The sequence below is a fragment of the Talpa europaea genome (genome assembly GCF_964194135.1).
Source record: "Talpa europaea genome assembly, chromosome: 2".
Lineage (NCBI taxonomy): Eukaryota > Metazoa > Chordata > Mammalia > Eulipotyphla > Talpidae > Talpa > Talpa europaea.
The window spans coordinates 121,305,185-121,322,809 of NC_140068.1; the positions used below are offsets into that span (position 1 = coordinate 121,305,185).

The window sequence follows — 17,625 nt, forward strand, 5'->3', positions numbered from 1 at the left end:
TGGTTGTATGTCATCTGAAGATGTAAGTCTTGCTCAGCCAGGCTTCCTGGGAGAGGGGTGCTCCAGGGCAGCCGAGTGAGAGGTGAAGAGCATGGAAGAAGTGGGTAAGAACCCTGGGTCTGAGTGCGGCCTCTCCGTAGCTCTGCTGGGGATCTGATTTGGGGTGACACTGTTTAAGCTCTTTGTCCACCTGTGAGTTAGGCTGCTACAGCTCTACTTAAATCTAGGCAGCATCCATGAGATGATTGTGCGTTCATCCCTTCGTGCGGGTCCTTGTGCGCAGTAAGCCTTCAGTACAGGGCATCGCTATGGACTTCTTGCTCTGGCAATTTCCCTCATCCCCAGCCTCAAGGGGAAGCCAGGCATTGAGATCACCCTCTCCCTTTAGGGCGGCACAGATGAGCCCCGGGTGCTTGGGTTTAGGCAACCACTAAAGTGGAGTCTGTCTTTGCCACCTGCTTGCTGGGTGATCACAGGGAAAATCACATTCTTCCCAGGTCTCAGTTTCCTCACCTGGAAAAGGATACTTCTGGGGGGCCTCCCCGGTGGCACAGCAGTTGAGCTCTGGGTTGCGAAGCTGCCCGCTGCCTCTGAGGCGCCGGTTTGATCCCCGGCTGTTCCCCGGTCACCAGAGGAGGGTCCCACATGGTGCACAGACCTCTCCTGCTGCCCGCTGCTCCCCTCAGCAGTGTACTTCGGTCCTTCTGCCTGCTCTGCTCCCCGCTCTGGCTCTGGTGAATTCTCTCACCCTCCCGCGCTTCTGACTGTACCCAGTGCTTGTATAAACAAAACAAACAAACAAATAAATAAATAAATAAAACATGCCTCTATAAAAAAAAATGATATTGCTGGGCCAGATCAGTGTCTTCCAGACTGATTTGGTAGCTTTGATCATCTCTTGGTTCACGTTGCTTTCTGCCTCAGGCGAGGCGGAGAGTGGCCGTTTGGAAAGATGGCGCAGGCCGTGGTATGGATCCGTCACCCATGTCTCCAGCATCCATCATCCAGAGCTGCTCTCTCTTTCCTTCTCTGGCCTTCTTGTCTTCTCTAAGTCACTTTTCTCTTCCTCCCCTTGCCCTTGTTTTTCCCTTTTCACTTCCTGTAGATTCAGGACATTCTGCAGGTGCTGTGTCCGACCTTAACCGCTCCAATGGGGTAGCACTGCCCCCATTGGACAAGAGGAAGGTGAGGCTGTGCCGAGACCCCCTCTCTGGCTTGCCCTCTCCCAGCGTGCATGCCCGAGGCTTGTCTGGTTGGGGTACTTGGCCTATGGCTGATTTTATGTTGCCATCATTAACCCTCATTATGTCCATGTCTGCTATTTCACCTGCTTGGTTGATTGTTGTTTTCCTTCCCACACATCTTTATCATCTTAGACAAGATAAAATACACTGTGAAGGGTAACAGATATTTTGGGAAGAGCTTCCAGAGCAGGAGTGTGAGATTTGGGCCTTCCAACCCTTCAGGGTGAATGCTCAGGGGCCCGTCCTACTGGGAGAGTGTCAATAACCCCCCCCCCACACACACACACACAGGGCTTGCCCTCTGGGCATGTCCCCCAAAGACCAACAGTGCACATAGTGGTTGATTTTTCAAAGTGATGAATTCATTTTAGCTTGGGAGTGGGAAATGCAGGCTTAGGAGAAAGGGGGCTTTTGTTACAGGTGCAAGGATTAAGGTGAGTTTTGTAGCAGAACTGCAAAGTACCTGAGGTTAACCAGAGATGAGTAAATGGGACATTCTGCCACCTTGTCTTTTAAAAATCAACTGGACACTTACCCATCTCCCATGGACCCTTGGCAGCAGACCCTTTGCTAGGCGGCAAGGTGGGATGTGGCAACTGAGGGAGCAGTTGGCTCTGAAAGGTCTGGAGGCTGGAGAGGGTGGCCTTTGAGACTGATCTGTAGAGGTGGGCTGTGTTCATCCACGTGGAGAGCGGGTGACGTGGGAGTCCCGGGCAGAGGGTGGGTGCAGGAGATGATCAGGATTCGGAGGCCAGAGAGCACTTGGCAAGAAGGTAAGGTGCCTGGGGTGCCCTGGGCTAGGGGATGACCTCGTCATGATGTGGGAGGGGACACCGAGCTCTGGGTCTCCAGCTGCATTGGGTGGTGTCTCATTGTTTCTTCTGTCTATCCAGGTACATCAGAACATGGAGGTGACTGGCTCACTCCAAACGGAGCAGCACACCAACAGCGAGCTGGCCACGAAACTTGGCCAGCTGCGGGAGAAGCTGGCAGAGCTGAAGGAGCTGGTAAGTCCTGCGCCAGCTTGGACGGGCTTGGAGGCCTCTGGGAGGGAGGTCCTTAGGCCAGAACAGAGGTAGCTCCAACTCAGGACTGGGGGGCACTGATGACCCTGCAGTCCTGCCAGGTCTGTGACCACCTGTGCCCTATGCTCTGACATGAAGTGGTGGGTTCCTCGGGACTACAGGTCACCTCCCTGCTGGAGGCATGAGCCAGTAGGGGAGAGACGAGGAGACGTGGAGACATCCTGGTTCCAGACTTGGCTCTGGGTCGCGCTTCAATGAACAGGGCTGAGCCTCAGCATCCTTCACTTCAGAGAGCAGTAGAAAGCAGTTCTGTTGTGGTGAAAGGAAGGGGTCTGGGCAGGTGGCAAAGTCCCACAGTGCCTGCCTCAGGAAGAGAGGTCAGTGCCTGTCCCCCCCATCTGTGGCGCAGATCTGGGAGGTGCCTCGGTGGCGGGAGCCAGCAGCAGCGATGGTCTCCACTCTGCTGCTCCACCACAAGTCCCTTGAGGCAGTTGCTCCTCAGAGCTGCCTTTTTCTGCAAGCTTCCTGAGTTATGGGCAGGACCAATCAGGTGCAAGCTATGGGCTGATTGGTACTAAGTGGCCCAGTCAGTCAAGGATGAAAAATGGTGCAGGGCTTCCCTGGTGGACTAGGGGTTAAGTCTCGGCACCATTACCGCTGATGTCTGAGTTTGATCCCTGGCTGGGATCTGACCCACAGGGCACAGCAGACCTCTCCTGCCTTGCCAGCTGCTCCCCTCAGCAGTGTGTTTCAGTCAGTCTGCCTGTTCTGCTCACTCTGCACCTCTGGCCAATACCCCAGTTCTTCTGCACAAAAAAAGAAAAATGGTCCAATCAGACTTGATGTTGGGACACCCTGAAGAGTGATATAAGCCAGGGTTAGAGGGAGCTGAGGGGCTCTGTTCCAACCTCCAAAGAAAGAAGGGGAAGACTCTTTTCCTGGCCTCTGAAGAAAGGAGAACCAGAAGCTAAAAGAAGAAAAGCAGCATCCAGTAGCCAACCTCTGCAGGGGAAAGAGAGGATGAAGAACTCTGTCATTGACTGGGCCTCCAGTCAGTGTCTGACAACACCTGAAAGGAGCACCAAAGGCTCCAGGCCTCATGTCTGAAAGAGCTGTTTGTTGTTGGTGTTGTCCAGCAACTCACAAAGAGCTTTTAACCCTTCGTGTCTCTGACACCAGCTGGGATCCCAACTGAAAAGGGTAGTCACGGGGCATGAGGATGGGATGCCAGGATAGGCCGCAGTGGCACCTACCTGCCTGGGCTCTAAGACAGGAGGGCTGCCAAAAAGCCCCAAAGCCAAAACTAAAGGCTGAAGCAATACAGACCCCATACGATAGGGGCCTACAGGCTGGAGGCGATTGAAGGATAGTGCCCAGTAGGGGACTCATCACTGTGGTCCTCGACCGTGTGCACAGTTGCAAGAGACTTCAGGCTCTGGAAACAACCACCTTGGTGGCCTCCACTGGTGGCGCAGTGGTTGAGTGTTGGGCTGCGAAGCTGCTTGCAGCCTCTACTGCCCGCAGCCTCTGCAGCGCTGGTTCAATCCCTGGCCACAGGTGAGGGTCCCACATGGCGCGACAGTCCTCTCCTGCTGCCCACTGGTCCCCTCAGCAATGTACTTCGGTCCTTCTGCCTGTTCTGCTCCCTGCTCTGGCTCTGGTGAATTTTCTCACCCTCCCGCGCTTCTGACTGTACCCAGTGCTTGTATAAATAAAATTAAAAAAAAAAAAAAGTTCTGTTTGCAGAACTTCTAACCTCCTGGACCCCCCTGTGCAGAGTAAGCAGGTGTTCTAGGAGACTCTGGCTCCCTTTAGGGCGGCAGGTGCCCGCACACCCGCAGAAGATCTTACACTACTTCAAAGGAAACCTGCACCCCCCTGATCACTGCAGCACTTTTTACAGTAGCCGAACTGTAGAAGGGATGGTACATAGATAATAGGATACTACTCATCAAGAATCATAAACTCATGCCATCTGGGGCAACATGGATGGAGCTAATTGAAATAAGCCCAAAGGAGAAAGACAAATATATCACTTAGATATATGGATATAGAAAAATTAAACAAAGGGCTAGTTTAAGCTATCCCGTGAGTCTCCCAGGTGGTGCCTGACTACTGGCTCGGCTGCAGACCAGCCCAGACTTTCTGGCCTGGCAGCTGGATGGTGGACTGACCCTCTGTAGTTTGGCATCAAACTCATTTGATGACAAAGCCTGACTCCAGCTGACTGAATCCCCCATTGTGTCTTGTTTTACCTGCACCAACTACTGTTCCCCAGCCTCTGCTGTTTGCAGAGTCTGAGATGGATCTTGTACTTGATGCTGCATGTAATTTTTTGTTTGTTTGTTTTTAAGATTCATTTTTTATTTATTTATGCATACAAGAACTGGGGTATAGGCCAGAGGGGCAGAGGGTGAGAGGATTCACCAGACACAGAGTAGGGAGCGGAATAGGCCGATCCACTGAAATCCACTGCTGAGGGGAGGGGTGGGTGAGACAGGAGAGGTCTGCTGCCCCATGAGGGTTGCTCCCTGGCCAGGGATCAAACTCAGATCTAAGCAGTGATAGCATTCAGGCTTAAACCTTATGCCACCAGGGAGGCCCTGTTTTTATATTTTTTTATATCTTTTGATATTATTTAAAATAATAGAAGCACTCCTACTGCTCTACTTTCATAATAAACATGCTCCTTCCTCCCTGCCTTTGGCTCAGGTCGGGTTTACACGTGTCTTTGTCACCTTTACTCAGTGTCCATCTCTCATGACAGAGCAAGCTCTATGTCTCCAGGGTCCTCTCTCTGCTGCCATTGTGTCTGCAGGGGAGGCAGCTTGGGGAGGCAGGAGCCAGCCAGGGAGAGGGATGCTGGGAAGTGAAGAGGAGGCAAAGGCAGAGAACACTAGGGAGATGCTTCCGGTTCACTGAGAAAAGCATTTCTCAAAGTGTGGTTGTGGAATCCTTGAAGTTACCCAGAGCCTGTCACAGGAGCCACGAGGTCAAAACTATTTTCAAAATGTCACTTAGATACATACCACTGACTTTTTCACTATTTTGCCATCTGCTGAGGTAAAACTTACTAAAAATGGATCTTATATTACTAACTGCAGTTATTCTTCACAAGTACTTACCTCAGAAACACAACTCCAAGCCAGTTTCATTTCAAAGTGTCTTGGTTGAAGCATTAAAAATTATCTTCATTATTCTATCATCCTCAAATCCACATTTTACAGCACCTGATGCGATGACACGCAAGTGCACACACAACACTCCTGCTGCGTTCCCAGCTATTATGTGCCAAGAAACATATTTGCATGAGATGAATTAGACTATTTTTCTTTTTTTTGTAGGCAATACCATCTTCACATGAAGGAATGAATGACAAAATCTGTGGCTATTTGATTTGGTTAATTAGCAGACATTGTCCTGAACTTGAGTGTGTGCTCCTTTAAGAAAATCAACTGACAAGGGCCTCCCCTGGTGGCACAGCAGTTGAGGGTTGGGCTGTGATCCTGGCCACTGGTGAGGGTCCCACATGGCAAGCAGACCTCTCTTGCTGCCCAGTGCTCTCCTCAGCAGTGTATTTCCTTGTTCTGCCTGTTCTGCTCCCCACTCTGGCCCTGGTGAATTCTCTCACCTTTCAGCTCTCTGACTGTACCCAGTTCTTGTGTAAATAAATAAATAAATCTTTAAAAAAAAAAAAAGAAAATCAACTGGCAATTGATAACTGAGAGTAACTTCACCTTGACCAAATATAAGTGCTCAGAAAAAAACAGAATCATGAAAATTGTGTCCTATCACTTGCCAACTTCCAGTACTACTTTTACTTTTTGGATTTGTAGTGAAAAATAATTTTTTCATAGACTTCAACCAGAACCACAGTTAAATGCAGAAGGAAGCATGAAATTCCTACTGTCTTCTAATGAGACAGACAAGATAAACAACGAGACAGACAAGAAGACATCTGCAAACATAAAACACGTGAAAGATCCACTCTTCTCATTGCCCTGATTATTTTCAGAAATAAGTTATTTTTCTTAAGAACACTTTCTATTAACATGCATTGGATTATTACTATTATTCTAAATAAACAGCTACATGATCAAACTCAGCTTTATTCCCAGTGTGGTAAGTATGGGGAGCGATACCTCCTAAACAAGATTATACTTGGCGTCCTCCCTAATTTGTAAGACTGGACACAGATCCGGGAAGGAAGACTGAGAATCGCAGACCCAGTGCCTGGGTCATGGAGACAGGGTGAGGAAGCTTTGGGTGAGGAGAGGAGGGGCCAGAGCAAAGCCCCAGGGCCCTAGTCTGGTTCTCATAGTTCCAGGCCCCAGGGCTGTGTCTAGGGCAGGAAGGTTACTGTTGGGGACACCCCACTGCCCCCTTAGCCTCCCTTCTGTCTCCACCACCTGTGCTGGGCCCTGGACACTTGTGACTCCTCCCCAGTTCTCAGTCCCCAGTGCCTGGAGGTTCCCAGAGAACCAGTCAGCATCACTGCCTGCCCAGGTAAGTCTCCACCCACCAGCCTAGGGTCAGAAGCTCCCCAGACCCCAGCAGTGCTGGGCATGGGGCCCCCAACCTCCTCCTGCTGCTTCTCTCCAGGGCTCTGGCCCAGACAGACACCTGGGCTGGTGAGTGCAGGGTGGAGGGAAAAGGCTTCTGCAGAGGAAGCTGCTGCCTTAGGCCCCTCTGTCACCCCCGTGGCCCCCTCAGTCCTGGTCCCTTTCTGTCCCCCCACCTGCCTCCTCCTTTTGTCCCGAGTCTTGCCCCTTCTGGACCCGCTGCCCATGTTCAGTCTCTGGAGCTCCCTCCCTCCTGGACACTTTCTCCCCTGCCCCATCTCCCCGGGACTCAGGACCTGCCCTGGGAGGAGGGTCCACCCAGCTTCACCCCTCCCCGCCCCCAGGCTCCCCCTCTCTGAGGGTGTTAGAAATGGTGATGTCCCGCCTGGCCTCGGGGAGCCCCGGTGCATCGCGGGGGGCTACGTGGACGACCCGCAGTTCGGGGTTCGACAGCGACTCCCCGGGCCAGAGCGCGGAGCCGCGGGCCCCTGGGCGGGCGGGCGGGCGGGGCGGGAGGGTCGGGCGAGGAGACGCGGCTCCGCAGACACTCGGCGCGGAGGCTCCAAGCGCTCCTGGAGGCCCCGCGCGGCCGCCGCAGCCAGAGCCGGGCCGGGGAGCCGCGCGGGCCGGGGCGGGTCACCGCTCCCGCCCCACCCCCCGCCCCGAGTCTCGGGGCCCCGTGACCCCCGAGGCCGTGGCCCCTGCCAGGCCCCTTGACCAGGGAGGAGCCCGCGGGACTTTCACCCTTTAGTTTTTTTTTGTTTTTGTTTTTTTGTTTGTTTGTTTTTTAACCAAAGAGTAATGTGTTTATTTCACTTGAATTCTTAAAAATACTTTTTTTTGTCAGTTGTCACATAAAATGTCCTAATGTAAAAAATTTCATTGAAAAAGGAAAGCATGAAAAAACAGACCCAAAATGTTAAGATTTTACTTACAAAGCTTCTTCGTTGTACAGAAAGTAAAAACGCTGTTCCAACTTGGGCATAACCGGTGGTCACAGATGGGGATTCACCCACCAAGGCTGTCCCCGCTGCAGCAAGTCTCACACGACAACCTAACACGCTTACAGTTTTGTTGGGGTGAAGTCCCCAGGCTCGGTGGTGGATTTCCAAGAGGGACTCAACGGGGGGCGGAAAGTCACAGGAACTGTTCCTTGGCTCTCTGGGTGGGGGGTGCCCTGGGGTTTGTGTCACAGCCGCCTTTTTAAAAAAAAAAAAAAAAATCTACCAAATCCTTCTGCGCAGTCCAACCAATACCGAACAGTTCGCTCTTTTTTAAAAAGTTTATTTGGGTTTTAATCATCTTGTCCTTCATCATCTGTTTCCCGCTTCCTTTTTTCTCCTTCTCCGCTCTCTTCCTCCTCCTCCTCCTCATCCTCATCTCGTCATCTTCATCTTCATCAGCTCCTCCATCCTGCCCAAAATCTCCTTCCTCCCACTGACTTCGTCCCCGTCTTCGTCCCCTTCTACATCCTCGTCCTCGTCCTCGTCCTCGTCCTCCTCACACTCTTCCTCCTCACCATCCCGTCTTCCCATCCTGGGCATCTCCCCCTTCTCCGTCCCCCTCCTCCTCCTCACACCACCCGCCGCAGCATCTGGGCCGGGGCTTCTCCCCTCGGGTCACAGCCGCCCAGACAGGCCAGCCGAGGGGAAGCGTGGACACGCCCTCTGGGGGTCATTCGGGTCAGCGACCCACAGTCACACAGGCCCAGGCGCTTCAGACCCGCCAGCCTTTTCAACGGCTCCGAGGTGCTGGTGTCCTTCAGTTTATTTCCACTTAAGTTAAGATGTCTGAGATCTGGAGGTTTTTCTGCTAACATGTCCAGAACGCCAGATTCTATTGTCACTGAGCTCAAGCCTTTTCAATTTAGGGAGTTTGGGGAGATTTGAGACTGAAATCCCGCCTGCACTTATCAAACTGAGGAACTCTAAGTCCACACATTCACCTGTCAGGCCCTCAATGTTCCGTCCTGTGCTTTGCAGTTGTCCAGGACAAGCGGCCGGGCCCGGTTCCTCGGCTCCGGGTGGATCCTCTTCTTCGTTTCCACGATTCCCTCTTCCCCCCTCTTCAAACTTCACTGTCCGCGGCAGAGGCGGAGCGGGGAGAGGCTCCCGCCCGCGCGGCGAGGGCCTCAGGAGGGGTCTGCGCGCGGCAGCGGCCGGCGGCGCGGGCCCGGCGAGCGGAGCCCCCGGAGCCACGTTACTCGCGGGAGCGGAGAGAAACCATGGAGCACCCTTAGGTTTTATTTAAGTTCAGGATTATTCAGGGCGGGAGATCGGGTGCGGGCGGGAGACCACGGGGTAACTGAAGGGCGGGGCTGAAGAGGGGCTGCGGGGCCTTTGATCTCCCTGAGGCGCGCGCCCCGCAGGGCAATGGAATCATGGTGAGGAAGCGCCCCCTTCTGGCCAGAGAGGGAGCTGTCGGCCACGTTTTCCAGCTCTGGGATGGAGACTGGCCCAGAGGCTCCTACTTTTTCTGAAGGACAGTTAAGGAATCCAGTTCCTCCTGAGAAAGAGGGGAGACCATCCCTGAAATCACCCTTCACTGGATCCTTTTGACCGGCGCCATCTTAGGAGCAATGAGTTTCTCTCTCGAGATCTTGTTTTTTGGTCAGAGCATTTTTGGAGATCTCACTCCTGCCTGTCTGTGTCATCACCCTCCACCCAAGTCAGCAACAAAATGCTCAGAGACCTGCATCCCACCCTGGGCTCTCACCTGCTCTCCCGGACTCCCAGACCAGGCTGGTTTCTGGGGTTTGTCTCCTCCCTCCAAGCACACTGTTCTCTCCACTGGAGGATGGTCACATGAGGCTGCTTCAGTGACCATGCAGGAAACACAAAGCATGAAATTTCCGGTTCTTCCCACTCAGGCCCCCAATCACCATATGTGACCCATCACCCCATCTCTGAGGATGAGGTCACCCTGAGGTGCTGGGCCCTGGGCTTCTACCCTGTGGACATCACCCTGACCTGGCAGCAAGGTGGGGAGGACCTGACCCAGGAATCAGAGCTGGTAGAGACCAGGCCTGGGGGAGATGGAACCTTTCAGAAGTGGGCAGCTGTGGTGGTGCCTTCTGGAGAGGAGCAGAGATACACGTGCCATGTGCAGCATGAGGGGCTGATAGCACCCTGAGTTCTGAGATGGGGTAAAGAGGGAGATGTGGGCACACGGCTGACTCAGGGGCATCAGAAGCCCTTCTGGAGACCTTCAGAAGGTCAGACTGAGGCCTCAGGTTCAGGGTCTGACCTTCCCTTCCCTTCCAGTGCCACCTCCTCAGTTCTCCATCCTTGCCATGGTCCTCATTTCCCGCTCGGTTTTCTTTGTCGGTGTGCTCACTGCACACAAGGTGGCTTCATGTGTGAGGGGGTAGAAGAAGTGCTCAGGTAGGGAAGGGAGTGGGGCATCTTGTCCACAGAGGGCTTTCACGTCCCAGGGAGAACTTGCCCTGCCTGGTTAATGGGAAGTACCATCCACACACGGGTGTTGCCCAGAGGGTATTTAGTCCAGTCCCCCTTCATCTCCATTCTTCATTTTTCCCAGTCCTGACCTGGGACTTTACTCACAGTTCTGGAAACTTCCCTGTTCTGCAGGATTAAAAGATTCCTTTAGGTCTTCTGACCTGACTCCTTCCTGGTCTCACATAATGCTTCTTCCCACAGAAGGACAAGGAGGAAGCTACACTCAGGCTGCAGGTAAGTGTGGATCAGGGGTTTGATCCCTGAGCCCCTGGGGACAGTGTAGATGGAGCCCATGGGGGAGTCACTCTCATCAGTTCCTCCTGTGGTCTCATCTCTGACCAAGTTTTGTTGTGTTCTCCCCCAGGCAGCCACAGTCCCAGTGCTCTGAAGTGTATCTCAGCCCCTAAAGGTGAGACCCTGGAGGACTGCAGTGGGGGTGGGGGTTGAGGCAGAGAGGCTGGGACTAGGTGATGGGGATGCTTTCAGGAGGACATCTTGAGAATGCAGTGGACCATTGATAATGTTAACACACAAGTAATTCACCTGAATTTCTTCATGATTATTTTCTTTCACAGTGAGAGACAGCCTAGTGTTGGCCTGAGTGTTACAGGATTTCTTTTTGCCCACATTTTGTGCCTTTATGATGCCCTGGCTTAAACCTTCACACCTGCGAGAATGGCCCATATCCAGAGGACCAAAACAACAAGTACTGGCAAGGATGTGCAAAAAAGGGGACAGTCCTGCGTTGTTTTTGGATAAAGACTGAGCCAGCCCTTCTGGAAACAGTTCTGAGGTTTCTTAAAAGGGTGAATGTGGTTCTGCCTTTGGACCCAGCAATTCTACAGTGAGCATCTACTCACAGAGGATAAATACTCTCCTGTGACTGGACCTGCACTCCCCTCACCACTGCAGCACTATTTATAGTAGCCAAGCTATGGGAACCACCTACATGCCCCAGACAGGTGGGAAATGAAGAAGCAGCTGGGATTACACGTGTACATATATGTACATATACTGGTGACTCCAAAGGAGATGAACATTGGGGTTTGGGGGAGGGAGCTGTCAGGGGTGAAGATGCCACCACATCCTAGCAGGGGCCAGGGTAGGGGGAGGGTTCCTGCCCAGCTCTTTACACCTCAAGCCAACCATGAGGTATTTCTAAACCTCCTCCTCTTCTTCAGGGCCAATGCTTTTTCAGTCCTGCTCAGAAGCTGCTTCTCCATGGAACTGTATTTATTGAGGTGTTGTTCTGACGCTCTTTACTCTGTGTGCGATTTGAATTAATTTATTCTGGGGCTGGATGTTAATTGACTTCCCATCATCTTATGTTGTGTATCCTGTCTCTCCTGTTACACACACACACACACACACACACACACACACTGGAAGGGGGCACACGCATGCACTCCCCTCTCCTTGGGAACCAGATCCTCACTCAGCACTGGGGGTTACTCTGACCTTCTGTCTCTGGTTCCCCTCAGAGCTGCCCTCTCTGCAGTGTCTCTACTCAGCAGTGCCTGAGCTGCCCCAGGAGTCCCTGCACCTCCTGCCTCTGATCTTATGGGAAACCAGCCCCTCACCCTGCATGATAGTGAGGAGGCGAAGGCAAAGTCCTGAGGTCAGTGACTGATCTAAGAGATAATTTACTTTTTTTTTCTTTTTCCCCTTGCTATATTACTCAATTGAGATTAGCATTGGTTTACACACCGAAAGTGTCCAGAGACAAGGGTCACACCTCTTCAGATGTTTGTTACCACGTCACACCCACCCTAAGGGCACCCATAGTTCTTCACCATAGTCCACTGGGCCCTCTTCCTACTTTGTTTCCTACTCTTACCCCAGCCCATAGCTTCAATTCTGCAGTCATATATAGAGCGTATGTTTTGGTTTAGTTTATGTTTTGGTTTAGTCTTCCTGTGCTTTGTTTCCTTATATTCCAAATATGAATGAAATCATCCAGTATTTAACTTTCTCACTTCAAACTTATTTCACTTAGCATAATCCCATCCATATCTATCCATGTTGTTGCAAATCCAATATTTCATCTTTTTCACAGCCAAGTAGTATTCCATTGTGTATATAGGTTGTGTTCTTTATCCCCTCATCTGTCGTTCAGCACTTACGTTGTGTCCATAGCTTGGTTATGGTAGACAGTGCTGCAGTGACCATAGGAGGCGCATATTCCTCAGTATTAATGTGTTTTTTTTAAAGATTTATTTATTTATTTATACAAGCACTAGGTACAGTAAGAAGCACAGAGGGTGACAGAATTCACCAGAGCCAGAGAGGGGAGCAGAACAGGCAGACTGACGAAATACACTGCTGAGGGGAGCAGCAGGCGAGACAGGAGAGGTCTGTCGCACCATGTGGGACTCTCGCTGGCAGCTGGGGAATGAACCAGCGCTGCAGAGGCTGCGGGCATGGGGAGGTCCCTCAGAATTAGTGTTTTTACCTACTTTGGATAAATACCAAGGAATGGGATGCTTGACCATGGGACAGGTCCATTTTGAGGAACCTTCATTTTCTTTTTTCCATAGGGGCAGGACCAATGTGCTATCCATAGAAAAGAAAGGTTCCAGGTTACCACCCCACCCAAGGAAAGGTGGAGCTGAGCAGGGATGAGAAGCTAAGGAAGAGGAGGAAGATGTGGAGTAAGATGAGGAAAGAAGACTGGAGGAGGAGCATGAAGCAGAGAGACATGTGAAGAAGAAACCAGGCTTGCTCCTCAGGCTTGGACTTGTGCCAGGGAGTTGAGGACATGGAAAGAGACATGTGAAATAGACAAAGACGCGGGTGAGAGGCCCATGGGGAGGCTCAGAATGGCAGCTGTTATCTTGATGTGGATTTTGATTTTGCTCTTTTCCTTTCAGACTTGCATGGCCCCTCCTGTCCTTTCCCATGGGTCTCTACCAGTAGCCTTGGTACCAGTAGCCTTAGCCTTGTGGCAGGTCTTCGGGACTCAGTGGGCCTGCTTTGGGCCAAGCCTGTTTGGCTGGGCATTTACCCATGAGGGGACAGGTAGCTTTGGGTGCTTCACTTGGAAACTATTCTAATTGTATTCTTTCTCTTCTCTCTCTCTATTGCACACTGATTCTCTATTTTATACTAGTTGTATTAAAGTTCTTTTCTATTGAAGGTCTTACACTTCAGAGTATGTTTTGTCTTTATGCAGCTGATGGCAGATCCCATGTAGAGTGTGCAGTTTTGAAGGTACAGGGAACCCCTCATTCTGCCCACTAACAGGACCAGTCTCCATCCCCACCCACCATGTGCCAGAGTTCCTTTTCCTCCACACCCTTCAACGGGTCATTCTCACAGTGTGAGGTGGTAACTCATTGTGGTTTTAATTGGCATTTTCCTGACAGCACATGATGACAAACATTTATCCGCACACCTATTGGCCACATGTGTGTCTTCTTTAGAAAAATACCTATTTATCTCCTCTGCCCCTAGTTTGAGTTGTTTTCTTGTTTTAGAGTTCTTTGTAGATTTTGGATATTAACTCCTTGTTGGATTGATGATGTGCAAATAGTTTCTCCGATTTGATATTGTCTTTTCATTTTAACGATAGTTTCCTTCACTAATTAGAAGCTTTTTAGTCTGATGTAATTCCATTAGTTTCGTGGAGCATAGAAGACATTAGGGCAGTGAAAATACTCTGCATGATATTCTCATGATGGACACAGGTCGTTATACGTTTGTCCAATACCCCGAGAACGGACAACACCAGAGTGAACCCAAAGGGAAACCATGACTCTGCAACTACGACGTGCGGGTTCATCACTTGTAACCCACGTGTCAGTCTGGTCTTAACACATGATTTGGTCATGATGTGTGAAGAGTTTTATAAGTTGAGGAATGAAGTGTAATTTACTTTAGAAAGCATATTTCATGCTCATACAAGGACATTTAATAACACTCAAGGATACGCTTAAGTCATTCCCCTCCACCCCCAACACCCCAGTCGGCCATTATCTGCTCAAAACCAGTTAGCAATTTATCTTTTCTCTTCTAAAAAAAATACACACACAAACACACACACACTCACACACACAAACACACACACACACACACACACACATATATATATATCTCCATGTTCCTGTCTGGGCAATAGTGTCTGCTTTCCCATTAGTAAAGGAGTTCAGGTCACAGTATGGGAGGAAACATTTGCAAATCACAAATCTGATAAAGGACTGTATCTACAAATAATGCCTAAAACTCAATGATCAGAAAGAAATAACCCAATTTTAATAAGGACAAAATAGTGTAATAAATAAATAGCACTTCCTCTATAAAAATGTACAAAACTTCCATAGAGACAGCAACTGTAGTCATAGAAAAGTAAAAATATGAACTAATGCTCAATATCACAGTTAAGAACAATAGTGACACCATCACCCTGCTGTCCAAGGTGTGCACAACAGGAGCCTCATCAGGTTCATTGTAAATATCCTTAGGGGCTGAGAGACACATCAGAGCCATAGGCACTGTCGCTGCCTGGTTGAGAACAAAACAGAACCTGGTCAGAGATGAGACCACAGGAAGGACTGATGAGGGTGACTCCCCCATGGAGTCCATCTACACTGTCCCCAGGGGCTCAGGGATCAAACCTCTGATCCACACTTACCTGCAGCCTGAGTGTAGCTTCCTCCTTGTCCTCCTGTGGGAAGAAACATAATACGAGACCACTGAGCAGTCAGGTCAGAAGACCTAAAGGAATCTTTTAATCCTGCAGAACAGGGAAGTTTCCAGAACTGTGAGTAAAGACCCAGGTCAGGACTGGGAAAAATGAAGAAAGGAGGTGAGCGGGGACTGGACCAAATGCCCTCTGGGCAACACACGTGTGTGTGGATGGTACTTCCCATTAACTAGGCAGGGCAAGTTCTCCCTGGGACGTGAAAGCCCTCAGTGGACTAGATCACCCACTCCCTTCCCTACCTGAGTGCTTCTTCCTCCACATCACAGCTGCAGCCACCACAGCTCCAGTGAGCACAGCTCCAAGGAGAACCAGGCCAGCAATGATGCCCGAAGTAGGGATGAAGGACTGAGGAGGGGGCACTGGAAGGGAAGGGAAGATCATACCCTGAGCCCCAGACCTTATCCTGACCCTCTGAAGGGCTCCAGAAGGGCTCCTGATGGCCCTGAGAACAGCCTCAGTGCCCACATCCTCCTCCTCACCCCATCTCAGGACTTGGGGCTCCAGCAGCCCCTCATGCTGCACATGACATGTGTATCTCTGCTCCTCTCCAGAAGGTACCTCCACAGCCGCCCACTTCTGGAAGGTTCCATCTCCCCCAGGCCTGGTCTCCACCAGCTCCATCTCCTGGGTCAGGTCCTCCCCATCTCGCTGCCAGGTCAGGGTGATGTCCGCAGGGTAGAAGTCCAGGGCCCAGCACCTCAGGGTGACCTCATGCTCAGAGGTGGGGTGGTGGGTCATGCATATCTTTGGGGAATCTGAGGTGGTAAATCAAAAAACCTACTTTGTGTTTACTCCATGGACACTGAAGAATCTTCATGAGACCATCCTCACAACTGACAAGACAACTGGTGTGGCAGGAAGAAGCACAAAATGTAAAAAACAGGCTAATCTGGGGGAATCTGTGCAATTCTCCTATACCTTGACAGTCCTAGGATCAGGATGAAAACCCAGGGTAGGATGAAGCAGAGGGAGTAGAACACAGACTTTTTATTCCTGACCTGGGTGGAAGGTGAATGACACAGAAAAGCAGGAATCACATAACTGGAAATGTTCTCAGACCAGAAACAAGACTGAGAGAGAAACTCGTGGTTCTCAAACAGGCCCCTGGTCAAAAGGACCCGGTGACGTGTGATGTCAGGGACTGTCTGTCTTTCTCAGGAGAGACGGGATCCCTTCACTGTCCTTCAGGAGAACCAGGAGTCTCTGGGAGTCTCTCTAGTGCAGAACATGAAACCCAGGGGAGTCCCCCTCTCGGGACTAGAGAGGGACTCATTTCCCGCAGTGACTCCAGGCAGGGGGGGACCGGGAGGCCTCCAGGCCCCTCTTACCAGTGTGCTGCAGAGTCTCCTTCCCGTGCTCCAGGAATGTGCGCAGCCACCTCAAGCACTTGCCCTTCTCATAGTTCCTGAATTTCTCTGCCTCACCCTGGGCCTCCCACTCGCGCCGGGTGATCTGAGCGGCGTGTCCGCCTCGGTCCAGGAGCGCAGGTCCCAGTTCAGGGCCAGGTAATCAGCGCTGTCGTAGGCGAACTGTCTGTACGCACGGAGGAGGCGCCGGTCGGGCCCCATGTCGCAGCCAGACATCCTCTGGAGGGTGTGAGACCCTGTCCAGAATGAAATGGAGTAAAAGTCCCGCGGGCTGTTCCCGGGCAGGTTGCAGAGAAGCCTGGAGGGGGAGACCCTGAGCGACCCCCGTCCGTGGGGATGGGGGTGCTGACCCGGCCCGGACCCGCGCCAGCTCACCGGTCTCGCTCTGGTTGTAGAGGCCGCGCAGGGCGTCCAGTCGCGCTCGGTACCACAGTGCGCTGTCCCTTAGGATCCGCGTCTCCTCCTCCCACTCCTCCTGCTCCACCTGCTCCACCTGCCCCGCCCAGGGCGCCCGCGGCTCCGCACTCTGGCCCGGAGAGTCGCTGTCGAACCCCCCGAACTGCTGCGTGTCGTCCACGTAGCCCACGGCCATGAAGCGCGTCTCCCCGAGGCCGGGCCGGGACATCGCGGTGTGGAAAAGCCTCATGGAGTGGGGGCCTGGGGGCGGAGGGGAGACCCGGGCTATTCTTGTCCCCTTCGGGGGCTCGAGTCCCAGGGGGCGCCCACGAGACAGAACGTGGGTGAAAGACGAGTGAGACCGAAAAGCGGCTGCGGGACGAACATGGCCGGGACTCGGGGGGCCAGAGGAGGCTGGGGTCTCGGGGGGACGGAAAGGGGCCAGGACGGGGCGGGGCCGAGGTGGGGGGACAACTAGGGCGGCGGCGAGGTCGCACCTTTCCCACCCCCGCCCACGCCCTCGCCCCCGCCTCTGGGAGCGCCCTGCCCCCTCCCGACCCGCACTCACCCGCCCGGGTCTCCCTCGGGGCCGCGGCCCCCGCGAGCAGGAGCAGGAGGGCTGCGCCCCCCATCCCCCAGGACGCGCCCCCACCCGGGCTGGGGAGACGGAGTCCCGGCGGGTGGGTGGGGGCTTTGGAACGGGAGCCGCGGGGCTGCTGATTGGCTGCTCTGGAGACCTCCAGGCAATGGGGAGTGAGCCCTGGGGTGAGTCACCAGTATCCAGGAAGGAGGACCCGCCCAGGCTGTGAGACGTGAAACTGGGGAGATGAGGAAGCCCTGACAGTCACCTTCCAGCCCCAGACAGCGCCCT

General features: G+C 52.4%; 1 protein-coding gene across 1 annotated transcript in view; it reads right to left on the reverse strand.

Moving 5' to 3' along the window:
• Nucleotides 1-17,625, reverse strand: part of LOC311167570 (saoe class I histocompatibility antigen, A alpha chain-like) — a gene marked incomplete at its 5' end in the record, with an annotated part of 516,604 nt that overhangs the window by 22,429 nt on the left and 476,550 nt on the right. Inside the window, one exon of the mRNA XM_084228674.1 lies at nt 15,231-15,350. Within this exon, the coding sequence (XP_084084800.1) occupies nt 15,231-15,350 (120 nt within the window). The remainder of the gene's footprint in view (nt 1-15,230; nt 15,351-17,625) is intronic.